The sequence below is a fragment of the Syngnathus typhle genome, linkage group LG1, assembly GCF_033458585.1.
Source record: "Syngnathus typhle isolate RoL2023-S1 ecotype Sweden linkage group LG1, RoL_Styp_1.0, whole genome shotgun sequence".
Classification (NCBI taxonomy): Eukaryota; Metazoa; Chordata; class Actinopteri; order Syngnathiformes; family Syngnathidae; genus Syngnathus; species Syngnathus typhle.
This window is the reverse complement of record NC_083738.1, coordinates 17,621,117-17,648,947: the sequence shown is the minus strand read 5'-3', so window position 1 is coordinate 17,648,947 and position 27,831 is coordinate 17,621,117. Positions and strand designations below refer to the sequence as shown.

Genomic DNA, 27,831 nt, shown 5'->3' with positions numbered 1-27,831 from the left:
TGGATTTTTTAGATTCTGGTAATGCAGGTACTTCCCTCTGATGAGAATGACATTGCCTAATGCCCATCCTGCAATCAATGCTATTAGCCAGGTAGTCACCTCAATCCATGTTATCTTAAATTAGCACAGCCAGTCATTATTTCACATGACCTCCTTCCGTGTCGGCTCCCCTCATTGATATTCCATCGTCTCTCCCAGCATGCACGCAGTTGCTTCCTGCTTATTTACCTGTAGTGTGGATCAAGTAGTTAGCCGCGTACTCTTTGCCTCCGAGCACGGCCACGCACGACAAGGTGAAGAGTATCGGCACGGTGTCGATGACGTGCCTGGGAATGACCCACCCTAGTTTGTTGTCCCAAGTCAGCTTGTTCATGTCCAGTGGGATGGGAGACTGAAATCACAGAAGCATAACAAGCTATTAAATGCTCAACTGACTTTGATTAGAGTGCAAAAAAAAGAACAGCGTCCTTCAACTAACCGCATAGAGTGTGACATTGAGGTCGGGCACTGTGACCAGACATGGCACGACAATGTCTGTGGAGTAAAGTGTGACATAAAGGTTCTCCAGGTTGTTGTTGTTGTTGGCCTCGTCCCTCCTGAGGAAAGGCTGTTCGGGGTCTGGATGCAGATGGAAAACAGCAGGTCATTAATGAGTCGCCCTCATAGCTGCTAGGATAATGGCAGCCATTACGGCAAGCCAAATACGTCGCAGGGTCTTAATGACCCCAAAGGGCACACCATACGGAAGCTTTATTGATATTACCATCATATGCGTAAGCATACTGTGCCCCACTCCCACATATTTTGATTCAATCTCCAACACCTTGATTCATTTCCTTTTGTGACTCGCAGCTAATGTGGCGCTAATGTTGTGTCACCCATTTTCGTCGCAGCTGTTTTCGCTGCAACTGCTCGTATTGCCGGAGTGAGAGCGCACGGCAGCACGCTTATCTCTTAACACTCTCCCGCCAGCGCCGCGAGCTGTTGTATGCCGGCCACCGATGATGTATTACCGCTGACAACTACTCACTTTTTTTCCTTTCACCTTTTCTTCCAAAGCCATTTCTGTTATAGCCGTACTCAAATCTGAAGAGTCGGCGAGGGCTCCACTGAAGGCATAGACGGTACAACTTTTCAGACGGTATCACGCCTGGTATTTATCAAATTTGAGCACGTGTGGGTGCCTGTTGTCCAGGGCAGACAGGTGAAAGGGCCTGGTTAACTGTATCTACATGCGGCTCACCTCATCACGCCTCTCTTCTAATTGATGACTGCAGCTTCATCTGCTTCTTATCAGCCCACCTGGTTAGATGTGTGGAAGCTGTTTTGGCACCTTGTCAGAGGGGCTATAAAGTATTTCATATGAATGGACCTTGCCGTCGGTTTCTTTGAGCTACTTTTCCAGCTTTTCAGTAAAAGCAGCAAGGCAAGCGTATGATCCAGATGTCCCCTAACATCAGTGTAATTAAAACTAATGTACGTTAAGACGTTATATCAGAAGATCAGAAAAATGCCAGATGTCAACGTCCATTTGCTGTGCCACACACTGAATCCTTTCAGTGAATTGTCACACAAGAATTAATTGCCGTCCAAATTATACACATCTTGAAATTATTTGATATTGTGTGGTTACGTAAGGTTACATGTCTCCTCAATGATTCTGTCAGAATCCAAAATCGTGCTTTTAATACAACAGTGTCTTCATGATCATTTGTCCGTTTAATAACACTTACCCTTGCTTGACTCGTTACCACTCAGTCACAGGGTGATTGCAAATGGGAACTGAAGGCAATGCAGAACTCAAGTGGTTTTCATAACACCTTAACTCCTCTCTCAACTCATCAGAACAGCACTAATATCGCAGAGGATGGATACATAGTCGGATATAAAATGTGGCATAAATGGTAAATGTGTGCAAATCAAAGCTAGAATTGGCCGATCGACGGCTCGTATCGCAAAAAACTCTTGCAAGCCAATTCGCTAGAAGGGCTAAAATAGAATTGAGTATTGTGTTGATTATTCCAATGACAATTGGATACAATTGTGCATTACAATACCATTAAAGTGCATTAATATACCATTTTTGTCTAGAATACAGTTTTTCTATCAACTCATTTAGTATTGTTTAGTGATTAATAAAGACACTAAACAGCATTTAAGCAATATCACAGGAGAGTGGTTGATGTTGCACTCACCAACCTTTTTCAAATAGATCCAATAGTGGTTTGCTCACTGTTTTCCAAAGTCAAAGCAGACCTTTGCAAATGTCTAATTTGGATTAAACACCCAAAGATTGGTCCACTTGGAAACGCTCCTGAACTACTAAAAATAGCATCAATCGTCAAAGCAGACTTTTGCAAATGTCTAATTTTGATTAAACACCAAAAGATTGGTCCACTTGGAAACGCTCCTGAACTACTAAAAATAGCATCAATTGTGAGTGGAGGCGTGACAACCTAATGAAGTGGAAAACGGGAATAATTGCTTGGTGATCAACTATTTTTTGCATCTGAAGGACGATGACTCACCCCTGACAAAGACATAAGTGCTAACAGCCGTGATGCCGTCAATGATGGCCTTCACATCCTTATAGTGGCAGCGGTAGTAGCCGGTGTCCCGTGCCTGCGTGCCGTTAAGGATCAACTTCTTGCAATACGGACTCCCAGGTTGGCCTGGACACTCGATGACCAGGACTGCCCTGTTCCTCAAGAGTCGCCTGGCAAGAGGCGCCTGGCCCTGACGCCCGCTGAGCTTCTGTTCCACCAGAGACCGGTCAGGCCAGGCCCAAGTTAGAGTGCGCTGTCCCCTGAGGAGAAAGAATGTTGATTTCAACAACACCGAAGTGTCACTTGTGAAATGTACAGGCTTTGGACCTACAAAAGTGGAAATTCCGTGTGTGTGTGTGTGTGTGCGTGCGTGCGTGCGTGTGTGTGCCTGTCAGATGAAGCCTGTAATTTCCTCTGTGCATCGATCCACACATCCTTGTTTATTTTATGGCTTAAATTGAGTTACAAGAGAACATTTAAACCTGCAGGCACTCTGTAAGTACTCTCGCCACCTACGCATGTCCGCATCTGCGGACAGTTCCAAATGATGATGACTGGAAATAAATCTGGAAATGGAGAAAGGAGTTCTCTTTGGGCTATTTTCCAGTCATTGTGAGCGGTCACTTTTGGGATCATTTTTCTTTGTAAAAATGTGATTGACAATAAAAGACTTTCCCAGAAGATACTGACACTTTGCACAAGAAAGACCATAAAAGAGCCTTGTTGGGAAAAGTTCAAGTGTGAAAATTTATTTTTAAGAGGGCAATTTTCAAGACAGTGCAAGAAAACTTGTGAATGATTGACAACATGGCAGATGAATGCATAGATCATATCAAATGATGATAATACGGTCTTGCTTTCAGAATCAATTCATATATTGGATAATTATTATGTGGAAAAAGCATTTCAGTGTTGACAACTTGACAATATATTTGATTATATATATTTGACTCTTATACGTGGCTATTCCTGTGGACAATGGATGTGCTATGTCCTTGTCTGCACATTTCGTGCGTATGATTATTGTCACAGAGAGATTTATTACGTAAGCACTTCCAATTACAATTCTTTCAAGGCTAGATTCTAGATATGTGGCACGGGAAAAAAATTGTGAACGTTGTTTGCCTTGAATATTTGATTATATTCCTGCTAGGCATTGTTGTGGAGTCAAGGCCTGATTTAATCGTCCGACAACAAAATGAAATATATGAATATTGTTGCTGTTTAAGCACAGCACACACATACCTGCATGTGATAGTGAGTGTTTCGTGAACCGGAATCACAAGTTCGGATCTGGAGTTCTCCAGAACAGGCGGCATCATAGAGAAGCCCATCACTAGACCTGTATAGGCAACAAGCAACCTGTGTTGGATTAATGTGTCACAGGGGATCAAACGTTTTAATGGCGCTGCTGCAATACTGTCAAACGTCAGACACACTTTAGTAACCTTTGAGCTGACTTACGGCAGCTTGGACGCCGAGTTGTTGATTCTATTTACAAGGACATCTAGGGGTAATGGCTTCTCGTCTTTTGAGCTGAGAAACAACTAGACAGACAAACTGTGGGTCATTCAAGAGATCACGCAACTCTTCCGACTTATTCTCTTTGAAAAGATTTGGTTTCTTTGTGGTTAAAATCAGTTGGTAAAAAGTTGGACTTTGGGACTGAAGGGTCATTAGATCGAGATCAGACTTGAGACAAAGTGATTAATAGACGCCATTTAATTCCCTGAAAAGTCCACAGGTCAGGTTTCCCTTTGCGATGATAAATGATACCACGGATGTGAATCAAACAGAATACACCCAATTAGAAATCTTGCAGAACTTTTCATCATTTAGCAAGGAAACAAAGTCAGTGGGTGAAATTACACAACCTTTTGTTTGGATTTTCATGTGTGCTCATGAAGGAAATATTGCGGTTATACGCCAGAAGTTATCATAATTCTCTTGTGAGTAACATTATGCAAAAGAAATGAATATAAATATAAATATGAATAATACTATTGAATAAATAAAAATACAAAGAAGACGATTGGCTAATCAAAATTACGTCAATATTAATACTGTCCCTCTCCATCAAACAAATGTGCAGTGATCCACTCACGTTGTGTGATGCGTCAAATAATCAAGAATTAAAAAGCACTTTTTCTTTTTTGGGGGAGTTCTGTCTATTGCAGATGAGATAAAGATTTCATTACCATGACGATGACACAGCAGAACAAAAGCAAATGCCAGCTGCAAAATGCACAGGAGCCCCTAAAGTAAGCATGGAAGTGAATTTTCCTTTGTGGCTTCAGCATTTCCTCACCAAGCCAGTTGAAAGTAGTGCAGCATGCGACGGACACATTACCATTCATGAGAAAGAAAGACCCCCACAACAAAGACTTCTTTGTGCATCTAAAAAAATCAAATTTTGGCTTTGCTTTCGACAATGTAGTCATCTATTGTGTGAAAGTGGCAGCTTTTCATCAAGCCTAGCTTAGAAGTCAAAGGCTGAAAAACCCTGTGTTAAGATGATTAGTATATACATTTGAATTCAAAATGGCTTAATCAAAAACTCATTTTTGAGAATAGCCTGCTAAGAAAAAAAAATTGGTATTTTTCTCATTTCAAACTTGTTCCACAATATATTGGCTTCAGCATTTAAAAGCACACAAACAACCGCATAACAAGATAACCTTGACTCCTCTTAACCTTGAGTGTTGTCTCTCATGGGATCAGAAGTTTGCGATAAAGTGTTCTGGTACCATTTATCACTAGCAGCATAAATTTGAATAATGTTGAAATGAAAAAGTACGAAAGTCAAACTGCATGCAAATCATTAATTTGCAAGAACAATATGAGTCACACGCCGATACAAATGCATTAATTCAATGGAATCGCTACACAAATAAGAAGGGACAAACAGTTTGAGTAGAGATCTTAGTGTGTTCCAGTATTTGTGTAAAAAAGTTGGAGACTCATATTGAAGGCCAAAAGTGATTTGTGGCCAAAAGTCGTGAATGTCCTTCTGAAAATAAAGGGCTCCACGACCACACAGAGTAAAGCTCAAACAGGAACATGCAAGTCATTCAGTCAGTCTCTGCGGCAACATCAAATTCAGTTTAATTCCTATTGAGACTATCTATGTGCATTGTAATTATTGCCATTCACTTTTTTTAATACCAATGGCAAAATTGTAAAACCATATCTCCATGAAACTTTGCGGAAGGGAGGAACGCATTCAAATCTGTTGCCAGCCTGGAACAAAAACACATGGATATAGATTATTTTTCATCAATTTCCATCAGAACAGATCTGGAATAACGAGGAGAAAGACAGAGAACCTAGAGAAAACCACACACTTGCAGGGAAAATCTGCAAACTCCACAAAGGACTGGGCGAGAACCATGAAGCTCAGAAGTCCAAGGCGATGTGTAAACCACGACTCCACCGATGCTGGGACATTTTCATATATTCGCTAACCTCGGCAATTGCCATTGTCATTATTCAAGCTTGAGTTTGTTGTCTTTTGTTCACAGTTGGGACCAGCGAGCACCTTGGGAAACAAACGCATTACGACTTCAAGTGGCAAATGGTGTTAGGCCATAAATTCTTCACAGCTTGACTCTCAGGAGGCAATTCCTGCTGCTCCTTCACCGATCACAAGCTCTACGCCCAGACACTATGTAAAGCCGCTCTAGTTCATTGTCTCGAAGCCGATGTGAACTTGCTACCAACTGGCGTCACATCAGCACCTTTCCAACACACCAGAAGCTTTGTGTGCTGTTCCTTACACCAGAGATGCAGAGAGCCAAACAGCAGACTTGCACCTTGGGAAAAACAATAACCCTGTGACACCCTCTCCCACTCACTCAGAAACTACGACTACAAAAACAAACTCTTATATAACTTGTATAAAATAATAAAAATAATAGTTTTGTAAGGGTTACGCGTGAGAACCCAAAATCAGGGAGGCAAGGCGGGATTCCACTCAAAAATGGGAATTGAATCTCAAAAGAACATAAAGGAACCTAAACGAGACAGAGGGCGTGAAAAAACAAATCGACTAAGTTGGGAAACAAAATTCAATTTAACAAACCAACAGTGCGATCAAGACTTAACTCGACTTGACTTGGGAACTTGACAGCTGTCAGCAACCAGAAAACAATGAAGCAAAATGTGGACAATGAACATCACTTGGACAAGGCACGAGTGGTCGAGGGAGATAATTGGAAAACATATGGAGCCGAGCACAGGTGGCCGGCCACAAAGACCTCCTCAAATTGTAACATACACACTGCACAGTGAACTCACCATTCGGCTTGACACAACTACTAAGTGCCAAGAGATGCTGGGGAATTCATGTAGAATCCTGCCACCAACTTTTTATATGCTTGTAACCTACTGTCAGGTTTTGTTGTGTTCACATTGTTTTACCACAGCCAAACTCAGTTTCTCATCTTGTGATTGCCCTGGCAAAGTTTTTGGACCGTTTGAAAATGTTACAAGGCACTAACAAGCCTGTCGTGTTTGTCCATTTCATTTTGATGTATGGTGCCAAGCGGACACTATTTTTAGACACAACCTATTTTGTTTGAGGATTTTCTGCTTTAACGCAACAAACGGCTTAGCTCAACATTTTCCGAACAATTTCCACACCGCACTCTTGTACCCTTAAGCCTTACAGACTTCTTCAAAGTACTTCCAATTTACACGGTGCAAAAAGAATAAGTGGGATGTAATGAGTGACATTTTTCCTAATGCCCAATGGTCAAGAATCTATTTTTAAAATTTTATAATCTAGGAAAAAAAAGGAAACAAATATATTACAACAAAAACAGCCAGTAGCGCAGGCATGAAAAAGACAAACTATTTGATCCTAAAGAAAAACAAAAAATGATCAGTGACTAATGAATTTATGAAGTAACAAACAGTACTACAGGCAACACAGTGACCGAAAATCAGGCTGTGACAAAGGAACACTGTCAGCCCATGCTCAATCGACAATATCAAGAAACTGTGGAGTAAAATGCGTTAGCCGCTGTCGGGGGAAAAAAAAAAAAAGATCCAAATCACAAGTAAAACTGTCCAAAACCCATCAAATAATGACTAGGAACAAAATATTAGACTACTCTGAAGATAAATCCTACTGGGCATAAGTGGGAGGAGTTGCGAGGAGGCACCCTTCAGACCTGAGACAAGCTGGAGCAATTTGCTCTGGAGGATTGGGCCAAAATATGACTTGCCTCATTGAGTTAAAGAAATAATTTGATTCCAGTAATAGCAGCCAAAGGTTATTCGGCAGAAAATTAATAAATGAGGGTACCGTCATTTTTTGTTCAGTCTGGTTTCAGAAGTCAAAATAATTATGCTGGACCAGAATGAAAAAAAACAACACCACCTGAATTCCACTAATTACATTTTTTGTCAGTTTCCAGTTATTTCGGTAATCATCAGAATTTTCCGTCGGCGCATATTAAGCCAGCAACTCAGCAAACGGCTTTGCTTGATATTTCTGAGTAAATTCCAAGGTACAAAGAAAGGTATTGAAATTATTATTCCTTGTGGAAGACATGTACCGAGTGATAAGGCTCTTGGTGACAGTTTTCGTGATGAATGCTTGCCTCCCCAATCCAATCAGTTGTGAGATCGTCCGCTGACAGACAAGATGCAAATTGTGAGTCTATTTAAAATGCCATGACCGACTCGTATGCTCTCAAATATACAACATGGCTTCATGAATACAAAAGCAAACACATTCTTGTTCAGCCCTCGGCTTCTACTGTTCGAAATTTATAGCAGTCACAGCAGAAGGAAAAGACAGCGTCACCAATGTAAACTCCCAGTGGGATGTGCTCGGAACATCTCACCAGGGAGACGTCTAGGGGGCATCCTGATAAGATGCCCCGAGCCACCTCAACTGGCATATCTCAATGTAGAGACGTGGCGCCACTCTGAAAAAGTTTGCTCCAGATTCAGTTGTTGACTTGTGGATACAAATATTTTGACGATGAAGCATGAAGAAAGGGCAAGTCCTTACTAATACATCTGCTCTTTGGTATTTAAAAAATAAATACTGGAACGGGCACAGTGATGGATGGCAGTTGATGATATTTAGTTTTTGAATAGGAGAAGATCGATGTCAATGCTTGAAATGCCATTTTTGATTATTTTTCTCATCTTGAAAGGGCAGTCTTTGGTTTAATTAGTTTTTAGGATGGTCATTTTCTTGTAAGGTCACGATCCAGGGGACTTTGATGGGCCATTGTTTAGTCGCCCCGAATGCTGGAATTTAAGAATGTGTTTCTCTATTCTCTATTGAGATTAAATATGTATTAGGGAAACAATTAGGTCACCAAGCCCAGGTTGTTCTCTGACATGCTGACCAAAATGAATATGCACAGCCATGACTCCTCCACTTCACACTCTGTTGCAGTGGTCACTTTTTCCACAGGTTTATTTTTTCCGGGTGTGCTCTGACCAGTCTCACTCATACATACACTTAGACGATGAAGTCTTCAATAAACCTAAAATGCACCTGAAAAAAACAACGAAAAAAAACACCAGCAAGAGAGTCAATATTTCAATCCTCCTCTCAACTTTGAAGCAGACTTAAATCACTGCGCAAATATGCTTTGGCAGTATTTAAATAGTTTAAAGTTCAATCAATACATTTGTGATTATCTTTAAGACCTGCTTAATTTTAAACTTCTATTTAGGTTGACATTCATCTTTATTTTATTGTTTTATTTTAACGCTTAAATTTTTGTTGACAATTTTGAAGTGCTAAATTTTTAGATTCTTTCGACGATTTTCTTTCCCTGCGTATTTCAACGTTATTCCTGTGAACCTCTGGGTGAGTTTTTCCTATAATATCAAAACTTATATATAATTTAAAACATAATATGTTTTTACCCTGTAAGATGAAGCCTGTATTTGAATATGGTTTGAATTTCTTCACATAAAATGTGGTATTTCTTTCTTATATTACATTTGCAGTGATACAAGTGCTAACTGTTTTTTGATCAATATTTCAGTGTTTTTTAAGTGTTGCCACTGGCTTAGTGGCAAATGACAGTTGAATATATGAAATGTAACTTCATGTCCACAGTGGTTTTACAGTAAATTACACAACATTGGAAGTGATTATTCCTTACTTTAGCAAAGCTTTAAAAGGAGATCATCCCAAGGGCTGGAGCTGAGCTTGCCAGTTTGGTGAAGCATGCAGAGGAGAAGATGAGATTGGTGTTTGCATGTGATTTTAGGAAGGCCTTTTTTTTAAATCATGAAACGCATTGCGCAAATCCGTACAAATAGGTTGAGCACGAACGAGGGTGTGTCGGAATATTTTTGTGCCAAAAACAATTCCAGCTGACCCTTGATTGAATCGGCATTTGCAAAGGGCTTTCACAGCCAAGCATTCTCCAGGGAGATTACCTAAAACTGTAAGGTGGTTGGCTTGTTGACAACCACGTTACAAATTAAACACATGGCAGGGGGCCGGAAAATAGCGAAGCTTCATTCTTTTGTTTCGCATGCATTCTTGTAGCTGGTACAGAGATAAGAATGCAATCTTTCAAAAATTAGGATCACTTCACTTTTTAAAGAATGATTAGATTTCTGCAGGACAGAAGAAATAAAAGTACATGTAAAAGCTCCCTGAACATTTCTTTGAGAAAGCCAGACATTTCCCTTGAGTTATGCAGTGTTTGTGCTCTTGGGAAAAGTCATTCTCACTTTGGAAGATGACTTCATAAGCATTTGGCCTTCACCAGCTCATCCAAGAAAATATCTTTATTTGGATAAGAAAATGTGTGGCCTACAAAACTTTTGAGGCTGAAGTGAAAGTTAAAAGAACATTATTATAATACATCTCTATGGCTGGATACAAGAATAAGTTTCTACCATACGGATCGATCAGTCCTCAAAATTTAATATATGGTGCAATTTAAACATTAATGAAAGACATAGTAAAGCAAAGATATGTTTATAAATATACATGTTTAAAGACAACGTTGCTCAACAAATGTTTTCCACTTTATTTCATCAGATATGCAACGAAATGTCTACCTGATTTTTGTGTGTATTCTGAATCAGCCTTTTGTCTGCAGCACATCAGGTTTCTAAAATAATAATAATAATGATAATAATAACAGTAAAATGAATCCCATTGGGCAAATAGCATCAGTCGCCCCTCGCCTACTATTAAAGAACTTAACTGCTTTCTTTCCCATGCTAGTGTGCTACCTAACTTTACACATTAGCTATCAGCATTAACTTTCACTATACCACTGGAAATGTGTCAAAGCTTATTGTTACAGCTTGAGTTTCAGCAAAGAATGATATGCAATTTGGATGGTGTGAAAACTGAAAATAGCACTAGGATAAACACTTGATAATTTGGTTTAAAGGAAAATTAAAATAATTGGTTAAGGGTGTATATGTACAACAGCCTGCTAAATACGCTGATGTGCCTCAAGCTCAGATTCCGCGTTAAAACTGCAAATATCATTCATGGTTGCTTAATTGTCTTTGCATAACTTCTGGCTGTAATTTCTACCCCGCTGTGGTGTGGTATCATCTCCTTTAGGCTTTACAGTTCTGTGTAATTGTAAGACCAAAAAAAGATGTACACACACACGAAGCAGGGATGAATTTCAAATATTGCCCCTATTACGTAGAACCCTTCTGATGAAACAGAAAGTCAATGAATTTTTAAAAACAACACCACGAGAGCAGAGGCACCAAACGAAAAGAGGCTTATGAAAATGAACATTTCCATGTATAATCACCGCAGATATTAATGCAACCTTTTTTTTATTTATTTCCATTTCCCACCAGTTGAAGTAATTTATCAGATTTTCTTGAGACAAAACAGAATGGAAGGAGAGCAGAAGCATCAATACAATACAATACAATACAATAAGAAGCCTCTGTCGTGTAAGTGTGTGTGAATACATAGTTTATAATTTCCCAATAAACTGAAATTATTGGCAAGAGCTCATCTACATCCAATCTTACATCCTTAATAACACTTGTCATTAACCTGTTACATTTTAATCTAATTTATTTTATGTTAATGTGACTGTATTTCTAAAAGCTTCTTGAAGATAGTCCGCTTCAACTAACATCCCGTATTTTCTTCTTGGATAAAATTCAAGTTTTTCTTACTACACAAAAAGTGTACATTTGTATTTTTCATATTTATTGAGCGTATTACCCCACAACTCTACTCCGACTTGTTTTTTTTATTATTAATATTTCAAAGTTCTTTACCCCTGTAAAGAATCAAATACTTTGTATGAGTGTATGAATAAAATACAAGCAAAATTATTTTGTGAAAATTAAAATGTATATAGATACAAATATATGTGTACACTGCATTCGGCACTACGCAAGACTGTGGATTGATCTTCTATATTGCCGAGCTGCCCTAATGGCTCCTACTTGTGGTGTGGTCTCCGTCAAGGAACACTGACCTCTGGCTTTAAACCACTGCGGGGCAACACACCTGCTGACTATAGATAAATCACATGTGCATGTGCAAAGAAAAGCCGCCACATGCGGCACTCTAAGCCAGTTAAAAATGTAAAGCTCCTTTTGACAGGCAGACGAATGTGAGGCGAGCGTCATGAAGCGAATCCTTCTCTTCATGGGAACGGAGGAAGGCACATGAAAGCTTGTGTGAAAAGCAGCGCTGTGTTTTTCATGGCGAGCAAATTTCCTGTTTTCTTTATTATAGCCTCTCGTCTCCCACTTCCCTTTTTCATGGACGGCGAAGGAGATATTGCCCATCGCGTTTCCTTGCTTCGCCGTAGTTTGCTCCCTGAGCAGTCGTATGGCAGGAACAGGAAAAGAGTAACATTGCGTAAACAAACAAGAATAAAAGATGCATCATGGGATGGAGCCATTAAGGGATTTTTTTTTTTTCATATTGATGTTGTTGCAGGCAGCTGTACTATTTATTCCAAGACTGACAGGTTTCGCTTCCGCTCATGTTCCCGATTGAAGGCGTACGCCTGAATGAGAAAGCACTGAATGGATTTGATAACAGCTTTCCCACAAAAGCTGCAACACAGTCATGTAATTGATGAGAAATCTGGCCGAGGGCCAAAACTGGGGCATCGTGCATGTCCGGTGAAAGGCGAAAGGCCATGTAGGCCACAGAGCAGACCCGCTCTCTGGATGTGGAGTCACCCAAGCTGGGCCCATAACATACTCCCTCTGACTCCCCTAAAAGAAAGGGTCCGCTTCCTCCGTCATCTGGACACAAGGCCGGGCGGAGCAGGGAGAGACGGCGTGACAGCTCGGCTTTGATTTCATTGTTCCCGTGAAGGGGGATGACATCCACTATGTCCCTGTCCTCTCCACTATTGGGGCAGTTTGGTCTTTCCAACATCCTGCAAGAGGAATGGTGCCAAATTAAGGATGTGGCGACAAGCCATCTGGTTCAGCTTCCTCTGTCCCAGCCTTTTTTCTTCCTGTACCTGCCACACAGGAAGACTGCTGCTCTGTCGTGGTCCATTTTTGCATGCCATCATTTTTAGCACTGTCCCCCTACTGAGAACACATCCATCATGAGTGAGGACATTTTGATGACATGGCAATTGAAAATGTCCCTTTGAGCACAGAAAGTCCTAAAGTTGAAGGCTTCCAAAATGGTCCTCAAATTGTCAAACTGCACCAACTCCCTAAAGGTTAAAGTTTCAAGTGTACTTGTTATCCGATTCCCAGGGACTGTGCTCACAATTAAAAGTTGACACTGCTGAGAGGTGAATCACTGCAGCAGGTGGCACCGAAGTGCGGCAGAGAGCCAAAGTGAAGTACGCTGGGTCAACACTATAGCATGTGTAATGCATAAAGGGAGGGAAGCCGTTTTCCCAGGGAACTCTGACCTATTAATAACGAGCGCGGTTACATGACGAGACAAGAGGCGAGATAGGTTAAGTGTGAATGCAATCAAATCATAATCATTCTGCTGCCTGCAACTGGGAAGCATTTGGAACAAAATAGTAAAGATGGCTCTCATTAACTTTCTGAGTGTTTTAACGATGCTTGTTGCTAAGCAACATAGCGCTTTGGAGCATTATAATGTTCATGGAACGGTCCCCACGTTTAGAACCCAGTTTTTATTCCAACGTGTGTGGAATGTTCAAGCAACAGTAAATCAAGACAGCAAAAAAATACTGCTCGCCGTCTGACGGTGTGACTTCAATATTTTCTTCGGCTGCTGCACAGTATGTTTTCAAAGTTCATTATTGGCATCAACGCAATGTGGGAGAAGTTGTGGACTTGTGAAAATGGTGAGCAATGCAGACAATGTCAACTTTTTGGTAATTTGCCATAGTGGAAGCACTTGTGTGTCTATTTGTGTGCAGTTCTAATGAAAGGTTCATTCTTGCTAAATAAGTTATAATGACAAGGTTATTTTGTCATTGTTGAGTGTAAAATTGGATGGAAAGATAACATGCATTTGAAACAAAAAATCAACATGGAAATTAATAATTTCCCCAGAGTATTTTTTTCCAAAAGCGATAAAGATGAAGGAAAAGGGATACATGATGGATGGATGGATGGATGGATGGATGGATGGATGGATGGATGGATGGATGGATGGATGGATGGATGGATGAATGGATGAATGGATGGAAAGGGGCTACTGTACTGGATTGAAGGAAAGAAGGTTGAATAAATGAAAGGAAAGGATGGAAGAAGTGAGAACAGACAGAAGAATGGACAGAGGAAAAATGGCACTATTGATGGTTGGATGCAGTGGAGGAAGGAATGTGGGTAGAGTGATTTGATCTTTGGTCCATTCATGTGGTGTTTACAGTTTGTCCAGAAGATAAGCACTAACAAGACCCCGCATGAGGTGCTGCCGGTGCGTATGTTTTTTTTTCTTTAAACTGACAGTGTGACAAGACCGTCAGCGCAGCAAGCGATCTCACTTCTTCCATGGCCGTTGTGGAACCAAAGTATCACAAATAAAATGGTTTATTGCAAAGATGATACTGCCTTTTCTATATATTGATGCGCACAAATACAGAGGTCAGAAAAATGCAAACAAAAAACGCCACAGATGGCTTTCATCAGCGTTCTTCAACCCTGTCTGTGAATTCCTGCAGTTGAAGGAGCTTATCTTTCAGCTTTGGTCATGTTTGGGCTGTTGGTGCTCTAACCTGATGTGAAAGCGACTGACTAGACACGGATATGCCCGGAGAGGCCTCGCTGCTCAGCACTCGTGATGAATGAAGTCCTGGTCTCCGTTTATTTGGACTGCGGCAAACTTCCCAAATGGGGCAGCAGAATTTCTCCATCCAATTTTTTACTCTCGGGCTGATAGAAGAAAATATTTGAGGACATGCCCTCAAGCATGCTGTTGGCTCCAATGAGTCAACCATAAAAGTGGGCCACTGCAATAATACCAGAACTGAGTGTCACATTTCGGGTATGAGTCAAGTGAAAGTACAGTACGCATACTTAAAACATCTTAAGGCAACATTGACATCGTCAAAAGAAAATCTCAGCTTCCTCTCATGTGCTCATTTCATCGGCACGTCTTTCAATGGCTAATTACGTTCCAACAAACATAAGGAAGCCGAGCAGAGATCAATCTGTCAATTTACTGCAGACTCAATGCAATTTAATCTTTTACAACAGCCAAGTTGCACTTTTTACGAGGCAAGAAATTCCACCGCTTTTATGATAGTAGCACCGTCTTTCATACTCAAGGCAGGGAGGCATGAAAAAGCGAAATTAGAAAATTGGCTTGAAATTTAATGCTTGAAGCAACAGAAGTGTGTCAATCCGTCTCACAAAGATGACAAGTTCATGTAGGCTACAAACGACCAACCACCACTCTCGCTCTCTCATCATAATGATGCAAGGTCAGCGGCTACACTTGTGTCACTCCCACACATGAACTGTTCTTTTCATGTCATGCATGTGCATGGAGAATATAACATGGGAGTGTTAAGTGGGTTGGAAAAGCATGTGTTCTAAGCCCTTTGCTGTTGGTATTAAGTACGACTGCGATTGGCTGGAAACCAGCCTACTGTGCATCCTGCTTCTTGCATAAAGTCGGCTTGCATAAACTCCGGCTCACCCAGGACGGTTGACAGACGCTATCAAAAATGGATAAATACGTTTCATAAACACAACAGCATTTTAGACATGGTACCCCCCCACACACACACCCCCCCCACACACACAGAAAGACACAATGATGCTCCCCCTTAACTCATTCCTTTCAGCCATCTTCAGACTCTCCTTTAGCCTAACATTTGAAAAGATGCAAAAAGCAAAATTTTTCAGAATCACTGAGACTTTCCCAAAATACCTTGCTGGGCTATACATACATTACACCTGACCAGTATCGTTGTCACGAATGGATTATGAGATATCATTTGAAGTCAGGATCGCCTGCACATACACCGCCAATAAGTGACACAAGTCACGTATGGGAGTTGGGATTTTAGAAAATAGTCCTTAAAAAAAATCGACTTCCTGAACAGCTGTTGAGCCGTAATGATTATGATGAATGACTCCAACGTGCACATGAAGGCTTTCTTGAGTGAGACTGCAAATAACCGCAGACATCACAGTTAGAGTGACAAGGCTTTTTGAAACAAATATTTCAGCGACACAGCCGAATCAACAAAACCATCGGTTGACATCCTCTTTCCTTTCACCAATACAAGGCAGACCTGTGCCTCATCCACATCAATCCAATCCGCACCACTCTGACACTGTATTCACAGTATGACCTACATGCACACGATGTGTAGGCCTGTGGTGTAAGCGCACTCAGCGCAATTGGAAAGACATTAAAAACAACTACACATGACAACATCATGCCTCCTCCGGGTGCCTCACACAATGTTTAGACATAGCAGAATTGCTTATCCAGTTGGAAAACGCAGTTATAATCATATGTCGAGGCAACGTAAAATTGTTTTCGTCACGGGACAAGCAATCATGGTTTTCCTCAGGGGGTCGTTTTTAACATGAATATATAATCACTAGAGATATAACGGATTGCCAAAAATGATGGCTTAGTAAGGTTATGGGTTTGAGGTTTTATATACATATACATGTCTATATACATATAGATATCTATATCTTTATATAGATATATAGATATAGATATATAGTTAGATATAGGGTTGAGGTTTTATATAGCCGTCATTTCTGCCAATCCGTTATATCTCTAATAAATTATATATATATATATAATTTATATATAATTATATATATATATATATATATATATTTACCTCACAAGGATCGTAGCTGCGATGGAGCCAAACCGAAACTGAATTCGGGCAGTGGGCGATAAACACACTGAACTGGTTGCCAGCCAATCACAGGGCGCACGTAAAGCCGAACAACCATTCATGCTCACATGTATACGTACGGACAATTTGGAGTGGTCCATCGGCCTACTATGCATGTTTTTGGAATGTGGAGTAAACCGCAGTACCCGGAGGAAAGCCACGCAGGCACAGGGAGAACATGCAAACTCCGCACAGAAAGGCTGGAATCAAACCCTGAACTGTGAGGTGAAAATGCTAACCAGAGCATCACTTTGCCGCCCATGTGAAAATAAGTGATTATATTTTCGGCATTTTATATTCACAGTCAATCCGCCCGTTCGTCCGTCCATCCATCCATCCATCCATCCATCCATCCATCCATCCATCCATCCATCCATCCATCCATCCATCCATCCATCCATCCATCCATCCATCCATCCATCCAATATGGAAAGCTCAAACTTTCCGCCCTTCATTTCAACTTTATGCACACAAAATGTAATTCTTGCGATCTTCTCACCTGCTGCGTAAGCAACTCCAATCCACGTGCGATAGAAAAATTTCACATGCGTCTTCATCTCCAATGACTCCGCTCCACAAGTGCAACAGGTTGGACGGTGATTCCACTAAATTGCGTGCGTGTAAATAATTGGAGTTAAAAAAAGAAAAGGTGGGGGCTACTGTGTGGGCTGATGGTATTGTGCGTCCACAGAGCAGTAGACTCAGGTCAAACTCGGCCACACGACGCGTATAATGCGTGCTTGTGTTCTGGACATGGGGCAGATCCCGAATGTTGCGCGCGTGTGTGTGCGTGCGTTTCTAAGTGGGGGTGGTGGGCGCTGGTTTGTGGAAAGGATGCATAGGAAGTGAATGAGTTCCCTTTCCTTTGCTCATGACTGGAGCAATCATTCAAGCGTGTGTGTATAATAATGGTGACATGCCGTAATATAAAGCCTAATGTTATCCTAAAGATCTTGACGATGGTGTACAGAAGTAGAAAAAGTACTCACACTAAAGTATATGTTCAGGTAATTTAGCTGCTATGAAAGTTAAAGTATTAAAGTTTTTCAATTTACTTAAAGTACAGACTGTAATGTACGACTACGAATGAAAAAGTACTATCCATTAAAGACGATACCCATTATCAACTTGCATCGTGACCATCCGAATAAAAAGAAATACACATTAAACAAACATTGTGAACAGTCTGACAAAAATGTGAATTAGCTAGTGATAAATAAATTGAAAAAATAGACTGTCACCTTATCTGGATGTCTTCTCCTAATTAGATGGAAAATTGAACCAGGGTGTTTTAGGCTGTCTCAAGACGAAACGCAAAATAAATGAAATAAGGTCATTGATTGGGAATATCCTGCTAATTAATGTATATTTTGTCACCTAATCTGCTTGTATACTTTCCTTTTAAATGTGATGAAAATTTATTTTAGGTGTTTGTTTTGTTGTGTGATGCAAATTGAGCTGCCCTGTATAAGAACTGTGGTATAGTATTATATAAATAAAGCTGCCGTGCCTTGCCTTGCAAAAATGAAATCCAGATCGCTTCATAACTTCATAACTCAGAGAGCAAAATATAACTGTACCAGACAATGGCCAGATGTGCTGCAAAATTTGGCACAAATTTGTAAACTGATCCATTCCGGTGTCTTTTTGAATAATGAGCCTTATATGGACGGATTTCCTAGCTCTGCAAAAAAACTTGGGCTCGAACTTATTTAGAGGAACAAAAGACAAGTTGATTCATTCATTCATTCATCTTCTGAACCGCGTTTCCACACGAGGGTTGTGGGCGTGATGAAGCGTATCTCAGCAGTCTAAAGACGGTAGGTGATAAATAATCTGAACTGGTCGCTGGCCAACCACAGGGCACACAGACAAACCGTTCACGCTTACAATCACACCAATGGGAAATTTTGGAGTGGTCAATCGACTTACCGTGGATATTTCCAATAATGTGGAAGGAAACCGCAGTACGCAGAGAAAACCCACGCAGAGACAGGGAGAGCATGCAAAGTCCACACAAAAAGGCCAGAGCCGGAATCGAACCCTCACTTTTGAACTGTGAGGCGGACGTGCTAACCAGAGTACAGACAAGCAGATATTCAGCACAAATAAGGCACATGTCTTTCCCAAAAATGGCATCCCGATCAGTTCTGGACCAAATGTGGTACCCTTTCGATGTATAAATGAGGACACTGTAACAGAAAGTGTTGTTTTAACATTCTTACTTGTCACAAGTGTAGAAAGGCATTGGCAGTTGTGTAAATAGCAAAAAGTAATGCTGCCATTCAATGAGTGGAAATGCCAAAATACTGTGCGCCAAAAAAAGGGAACCTCTGCAAACAACATTGAAATGATATTGTCACACACCTCCTCACAAAAAGGTTGGTAAGGTTGTTTTCGTAGAAACGTATTTTCTGGCAAAGAGATAACAGCCCGTCCTTGGCTGAGGTAGTAACTATACCATACGTCCTTGCGCTTGTGCCAGAAATGTTTTGAAGGCAATTTCTAATTGCTCAGCATTCCTAATGTCAACATTCATTTGTACAGAGTTACCACAGGCATTTAGAAGATGCAAATAAATGCAAGATGAATCGTATTCTACACCCATATTATAGAAGGTCAACTGTTATTTCTACACAAGGTTATAAATCTCTTCATTATCCCGAAGGTTTTATCTGGGTAGGCCGAAACGTCTGCTTTTCATTTTTTGAAAGCACACTAACTTTTGTACTGTACACATTGTTCAATACAATATAAATTCCAGACAACAGAAGGTAATTTAAGACTCCCCTCCACCCACTACACACTGTCTCCTGAATGTAAATGAGTTTACTTTGAAACTATATCGAAGAAAAGTGCCAGCCAGTCACTCCCTGCTGTGTCATGACTTTGAGTATGTTAAATGTGACGGTGTAAACAAAGAGAGGCTGTCATAACAAGGGACGCTGAAGATAAGGTCGATGCACACTGAACACACACCGTGCCCAGCCTTTCACGTAGGTGTTGTCATTTATTAAGTAATTTGTGCCGCTGAGCGAAACACGAGTATGATAAATGTTTAATTCCCAGCACGGTAAGTGAGGAAATCGAGGCCCCCTCCCTCAGCCCCAAATTTGAAATCCGTTTGTCTCTTTAGTATAGCTGTATGACTCCACGCTCAGGCGTGCTTAACAGAATCCCGGGACATGCCTGATTGTCTTTCTCAATTTTATTATCTTTGGTGACAGCGAGTAAACCACAGGCACAAAGAAACTAAGGAGAGTGTGGAATAACAAACGGTCGTGAGATCATTGTGCGTGGTTTTTCTCCGGCTCCCTCACGGCAAGCCACCCCTGTGACCTTATAGCATAATGTTGAGAGTGAATGGTTGTAATTAAAATGTTCCCCAGCTCTCCACCCCCCGGGCTCTGTAGCTTCAGAGCAAGATAAACACACTAAATCACGTTGATCGTTTAGCAAAACGTTATGCTGGGAGTTACCAAATCTCATCCCAAATATAAAACCAATACTGTCATAAAGTTGAGAAAACACTCAAGTGTCCAATAGAATATTGCAGTGTGCTCATCAGCATTTAGACGAGCCATCCGTGCAAAAAAGCGATAACAAACAACAGCCAGCGGCGGTCTTGCGGGGCTGCTCCGCAGTGCTCCCTGCTGTGTCATTTCCAAAAAGTTTATAATGCAGCAGGCTCCTAAGAGACAACTTAAAGAGTCAAGGACCCGTCCTTGAGTTGCCAACAGTCCATCCGGCTCATCTGCGGGCCAGGAAACACATTCGGGATCCAAAGCCAGCGGCAAAGGAAGGATGTCGCTCATGCTCGCAAATGGTTAACTCCGAGGTGCGTGCCAGTGGGTCTGTCCGGCACCGTGCAGCATGCCAGCCTCCTCCCAGCACGCTTATATACATTGAACATTTTTCTCTGCTTATTGTGGCAGCAAACATCTTTCATCTGACAACTGCAGCACCTTTGGCAAGAGACTTTTGGGAGTGAAAACTTTTTGTTTTATTACCTCTACAGAGCTCACGACAACCTGGTACTGCTAATGTTTTCGATGTGTCAAAAGATTCCATTTTTTTTTAAAACCTCTATCAAAGTATAATTTTGTAAGACCTTTTGACTTTACGCTGGTAACAAACTGCCTTCTTACAAACTAACCGAGGCCAACAGAAAAATGAAGAACAAATGACCGACTTGCAGTGAGGCACTCAAAACGATAGTGCTCTCTGGAATGATTTCGATTGGACATTTTCCAAATCAGCCCCACAAGCAAGTCTTGGTCATGTTTGTTAACGACCCTTTCCAAAAACTACAAAGAGTAATTGTGCTAAAATCAACTTATTCCAAGCAGTTGCTTCTCAGTACAATAGAGTGGCTTGCAATTTAAAATCCGGTGCGCTTTATCTTCTCACCAAAGATATACATTTGCCATTATTTGAAGGCAGCCTCAGCTATTAGTGAATCACACGTCTTTGGTATTTCATTTTCAGCTGATGCACTGCGGCCATGAGGGTAAATCCATGTACGTAGGTGCAAGATTCACAAGTCCAGGCATGAAAAAAGAAAAAAACTAAGCTGCCTCAGGGCATCAAGACTGCCAGAAAATACATAGAATGTAAAAGCATAGTGTTTCTAGGAAGTAATATACAGAAGCTTGGCAATTTTTAGCTTTTTAGGCCGCTGGGTTATGGTTCTTCAGTTTGATTGTGACACATTAGGAGATACATTATTAAAACACTCCATACAAGTAACAATGCAATCTACAGGTCAATTCCTAATCAGTCAACTCGCTGTTCAACACACATAATGATCGTAGACATTGAACTTTCTTACAATTTACAATTGCAGCCCCACCCCTTTCCCAGCAGATTGGGGAAGAAAAATCATTCTAATGGCAGAGGGTAAATCGCCCAAGGTAATCTTTTATAGCCAGACGGTAATCTGGGTTTGGCTCAATTTTTCCCTCTCAGCCTCCTGCTGTGCTATTTAAAGAGGTGCAGTATATGGACACTGGTCATATTTTTTTTAAATCCTAATTTTAGAGTACAATAGGCATCTTTGGGGGCGAAAAAAATCTTTGAATTACCTTTGCAGTGGGACCACTTAGCTGCAGGCAAGTAATGCACAATTAAGCCTTTCAAATTCAGCATGACTGATCACAGTAACGGTTATTTGGAGGCAACACAACACTGATACGTGGGCAATTATGTTATCCCAGTTTTCTTGCAAACATCAGCATTAATGTAGTAATAGAGCTCAGTCAAATATTCACATACTTCTACAGAACAGTTCCTGAGGGAAACATTTGGCTCTTTGCTGGATTTCAAAATAGTATGTGGTGTGGGTGTGTGTGTGTGCGTGTGTGTGTGTGTGTGTGTGGTTGACTGGGTTATCTGAGTGGTGTAATCTAAATGGACAGGCCTTGTGCCTCACTATACTTAATACTGGACTTTAAGCACCATGATTGAGGAAAGCGATACGACAGAATGGACACGTGTATTCACATAGACGTAAATCCAGCCAAAGAAGCAATCTTAGTCATAATTTAACCAGACACGAGTGATTAATGGTGAAAACAGCGCAACGCTTTTGTGCCTTTGAACAATGCTGAGTCAGGACAGACGTTTGCCATATTTTGTCTTGCTAAACCAAATTCATATCCAGCCAGTGGAATTATAGCAATGTAGATGGGGTAAATTTGGATTTTCACTTGGCCATCTGCTCTAAAAGTACACTATGGTTTCTCTATTTTACCTAGTGACACTTAAAAGAAATGTCTCAGATAATGAATTGATGGAGAAATGACACAAGAAAGTAACTAAGAAGTTGGATAATTAAAGTTCCCGTGAAATGAAGGTTAACACATCAAACGATTGAATCAACGAACGGTTGATTAGAAGGTGGCTAATGCCAAAGTGTGGCTGAGTTTCTACTTTCTTGACATGCATTTGACCCCTCTGCGTAAACCCGAGTGGATTAATGTGTTCCGTTTTTACCACGCCAAGTGAAATGAAAATCCATTTAATGCTATAGTGTATGGCCGCAAATCAGTAATACATCTCAGTTTTGTATGTTTTAAGAAATGATCTTCAAACATCCATCCAACCATTCATTTTCTGTCCATTAAAAATGTATTTAGAAATCTTTGAATTGATTTTCCAGTCTTTTAAGAGATGCCAATTTAGCCTGCAAAGGATTGATCACGTACAACAGTTACAACACAGCAGCACAATCTGATGAGATCCAGAGAGCGATAATGCAAGCTTGTGATGAGAGCTTTTGAGCAAATTACCGTATACTAAACCCTAATGTCCCACTCCAGTCTTGTGGTGGCAGTAATGCAGATTACAAAGCGATTGACAACTTTCAAAGACCTTCCTACAGAAGACTTAGACATTGATTGGTGTCTGATGGCGCTAGACCAGTGGATTCCAAATTGTTGCACGAGGCCTTGTGGTGGGCTCGGCGGGAGAATTGTCCATCCACCTTTGTCAGTATTAATCAATGTCTCACAAAACATCCTTTAATGTCGTGTCAGAAAAACATCAACCGTTGCCAGGTCTTGCATCATGACAATAATAAGGGAAGCCCTTTAGATGGAATGGAGGCTATTGTTGTGAGTTGCCTCTGCATGAAGGGAAAGTTGAGCACAAGGCGACAAACAACTAGTGGTTGGCATTTTGATCTGATACCCTGGGGCGTACTTTTGCAGAAACCATAATGGATGACTGCTGGTTTTCTGCCGTGCCATTTATCCACAACTGTAATGGTGCCTGTCTTGCCCTCAAAGCTCTGCCCTGAAGTAAGAAAAATGAGGCTAAAGGCGTGCTGAGCTCTAATAAACCAAATCTCAACACTAAAAGGGATGCAGGGAAAAGTCAGCGAGGGATTGCTGATTTTTCAGGCATGAGTTAAGTAGCTCATTTTGTAGGGACTTGGGAAACAGAGACTGAATCCAACTGCAAAGAAAATCAAACCACGGATACATGTTGGTCTGCTTACTGACTGCTGTCGAGGTGCCTTTGAGCAAGGCACTGAGTTAAGGTTGTGGGTGAGTTCTAATCTGTCTCAGCAGACTTTGGGTGGCAGGAGTGTATTACCTTGGACTGATCACTGATCAACTTAAGTTTTCAATACACCCACCATGCAAGGTTTTGGAATGTGGGAGCAAGCTGGATTATCCAGAGTTTATGGAGAAGGAAGGATGGAGAATTGTGGGTATTCATACACTGCCAATGACCAAGAAGTTGAACTCAAAAGCTAATGCGCATTTTCTGCAAAGGTTTGTCTCCAGTATGAGAAAATGTTTGTTTTCAGTATGAGAAGTTTTTTTTTTTGGGGGGGGGGGGGGGGGATCAAAACTGATGAATAATGATCCATTATGGGCCATTTTGATTTCCCAGCAATCCTGATGTCGCCTTGAGTAAGGCATCAAACCCCTACAGAATACAGTAGTGAAGCCACCAAGGCCATTAACAACGTTTTCAATTTTGTTCAACATAAACTAAAGCAACTGTGACAGGCAGAGATTTATTTACATTATGTAATAATACAATTAAGTAATGCAAAAGTGATGCATGTGGAAGCACAGTTCCCTTGCTAGATCTGAGTGTTGTTTCTCTTGCCACCCATCTATTCGCTTTCTAAAGCACCTCATTAGGATCACGGGCGTGCTGGAGCCTACCCAAGCGGTCTTTGGGCACTAGGAGGGGTCCGCCCTAAACTGGCTGCCAGCCAATCGCAAGGCACATATAGACAAACAACCATACTTAAAGACAATACAGCGCGCTCAATTCAAATTAAACTCATTAGTCAGTACAGTACTAAATATTAGAGAAGCTGTTTGATGTCTAATTTTATGTGAGTGCTCACCATATCTGGTACAGGTACCATTTCCAGAACAATCAAGGGGAGTGCAACCAGTCTTGGAATTATTGACTATAAAATCCTAGTAAACCATGGTGTACCTAATAAAAGCTCAGGTCTCACCCCGTTGCAGGTCAACACAGCAGATATGTCAGAGACATCCTGCTGCAGCTTGGCGGCGACCTGCGGAGTGGCCCGGAGTCATCCCCACTGTCACTCTGTTTATCTGACCTTTCACACGGTGGGAGGAAACAGGACACGGGTGCCCCGGTGTGTTTGTGCAGATAACGACAAAGAGCGCACTTCTGCCTGTAGTTTGGAGCGTCAAGCGATTAGCCTGTGTATTCCAAAGTTCAGGTGCTCCATGGCCGGACAACTCGCTTTACTGCCCATTCATGGATTTGAGCTTTGATGGTGCTTAAATGATTAGTTCAAGTTAGTGTGCACTGTTGCAGCTGCAGCAACTAAATCACTACTCCGGGGGTTTTCCCCATTACCAAGGTACAATAACAGAGAATAGCACTTTCAGTTAGCTAGAAAAAAAAAACATATTTCACATATAGTAGGTAGTCAAATCAAACCTATGATGAATAATTTCCCCAAATAAATACTGTTTGATTAATACAGTGTATAATGTGCATGGCCCAAAGATTCTTAATATTTACAATTCACATTGTCAAACAAATCTTTAGATACGTCAGCTCGTCCCAACTGCACAAATTAGGAGAAGTTTAATTCAATGTATGCATAACTGTTTACGCATACACAGTGTCACTTGAGAGCACTTGCAGAGGAATGACTCAAGAATGCAATTATTTCCTCTGCCGCTCGAGCACAAGGCAGAGATGTCTTTTAATTACATTTCTTTGGCTTGTTTATTAGTTTGCATGATTATGCAAGAATTTCACAAAAATGACACTTTGTGTAGAGGTGACAACAAATTACAGAAATCTATTTTTCACCTTTTGCTGTTACAGTCCACTTGCACTGGGGGTCAAGCAAGGGATCATTGGCAACTGTACGGAGCTGCACCTGCAATGGTCAGGATTGTTAGGCCTTGGCGCAGTTGGATAAAACAAAACATGAAGCCTATCATGAATACAAAACAAATATATCAGCAAGGATTTAGCTTGTAACATAATTTTGATGAATTGGCTCGAAAGATCACTTACAGTAGCTTAGATATGCAGAATTTTATTGCAAAATGATGAACTCACTTTACTGTATAGGGCACTCTGTAGTAGATTGGGAGTGATTCCAAACACTGTCAGTAAAGGTGGGCGTACACCGACTGACGCAGCTGAAACGGACTCAACTGTTCGCAAGTGTGCAAGTTCTGCAACTTGTTTTAATGAGTCGCCCACTAATTATCCTACGTTCGAAAAGTTCAATTACCAGTGTTGCATAGTCATGGACATTTTCTTGCTGCACTCAGTCTCCTCTCAAATTCATTGTATTCCTAACCGTGTGGGAGTAGCGGCGATAAGAGCCTTTGATTGATAAAAAAAGGACTAGCTTTATATTCAGTACAACTTCATTATTGCGGGAGGGCAACAGGTGAGTAATGGAGGAGATTGATGGGCCAAGCCCTCTCGCCGCTCCCATTGATCTCCGAGGTGAAGAAGGGCAATGATTTGCCTCCTAGCCCTTTCAAAAAGAAAAATGATGTCATCAGCATTGAAGAAAAACGTTTGAGAAAACGCAGCTCTTCTTAGGTGAGGAGCTGAGCTGCCGTCAAACAGGCTTATTATAACACAGAGTGTTTCATAAGTCTCTGTCACTTTAGGTTACCTTATATATCACTTTTCAGGAAATCCTAACTTCCTGAACGCTATTGATCTTCATAGCAAAAACATGAACATAAAAATCATAGAAATGGTTTTATTAACTTTTTCATAAATGTTCCAGCCATTGGGTCACGTGGCATACACCAAGACAGTATTCCATTTCTTGCCAAATGCCCTTAAAATTCTGTCCGAAATCTTGTTAAACACGTGTCGACGACTCGTTGTTATCCAACTTGAAGACCCAAAATGCCTTCTCCTTTCCAATGAATGGCGCTTTACATGCAGAAGGAAGCGCTTATGACTCCATTACATTCCAGCGCCAGTATTTTGTCTTTGAAGATGACGGAGCTCATTTGCACTGCACATTGTCTCCACATTGCAAGTTAATGATGAGAGACCTTTCAGGTGAAAGAATCCATTAACTTGCAGCACTGATAATATTTGATATAATGGATCTCTAAATTGAAAACATCACCAGCCGGTGGAACAAAAACTTCATTAGTGTCGTCCATCTAGCCTTTTAGTTTTGACACTGTAGCTTTGCGGCAATTAACTCAGTTTGTGCACGCTGAAAATTCTCGGTCCAATTTGCATCTAATGAAGCAGACCGAAAAATGATCACCTGATTACTGCGACTTGAGCATCTTTTTCCGTGTGATGTAACTGAGCCACATATTTGCGTCTGTAAGCATCACGTCAAACAGCAGCCTCCTCCCATTTTCACGTTTCCATAAAACACATGCACAATTTTATAGCTTCAGCAAACATGGCACTGTTGTGGTATGCAATGAGATTGAAATTAAACAAGCGTGACAGAAAGCAAGTGTGCCAAAAGCAACCCATTAGTCATCACAACAAAAAGAAAACATATCTGAGATGCAGGAGCAAGAAGGGAAACAGAGAAAAAAAAAATCCCATCAGTGAGTGACAGCACAAATAACGACATAAAGTAGACAGCAGTGTGATTAATATAAATGTGAAATGACGAAGATGACTCATGAAATGTGAAAGTTTTCCTCCGCATATTGTAGTTAATCATAACTAAAAAGTCAAATATTCGAGAGCCGTCTGCTCATTTGTTGGCATGACAAGGATTTTTTGTTCCCCCGCAAAGCACTCCACTGTCTCCGAGGTAGGCAGGTATTTCTTTCTGGCCTTCTTTGAGACCGGAGCATGCTCTCTCAGAATTTGTATGCAGGAGCGCTTTGAAATGTGCATTTGCCATGATGGTACGGCAGAATTCACAGAGTTCGGGTAAGCCGGACAGAAATAGATGGATGGGTGGATGGAATATTTTCAAACTCTAATGACATGCG

The 27,831-nt window shown here is 41.0% G+C and overlaps 1 protein-coding gene across 2 annotated transcripts in view; it reads right to left on the bottom strand.

Annotated features, from left to right (window-relative positions):
• flt4 (fms related receptor tyrosine kinase 4) overlaps positions 1–17,651 on the bottom strand; it is a 39,582-nt gene extending 21,931 nt beyond the window's left edge. For both annotated transcript variants that reach the window (XM_061278466.1, XM_061278474.1), the window contains exons 1-5: positions 17,364–17,651; positions 3,792–3,888; positions 2,529–2,806; positions 479–618; positions 229–391 (exon numbers count right to left, since the gene is read on the bottom strand). In XM_061278466.1, coding sequence (XP_061134450.1) covers positions 229–391; positions 479–618; positions 2,529–2,806; positions 3,792–3,888; positions 17,364–17,421 — 736 coding nt within the window. In that variant the 5' untranslated portion in view covers positions 17,422–17,651. The remainder of the gene's footprint in view (positions 1–228; positions 392–478; positions 619–2,528; positions 2,807–3,791; positions 3,889–17,363) is intronic.
• Between the last annotated feature and the right edge of the window lie 10,180 nt (positions 17,652–27,831).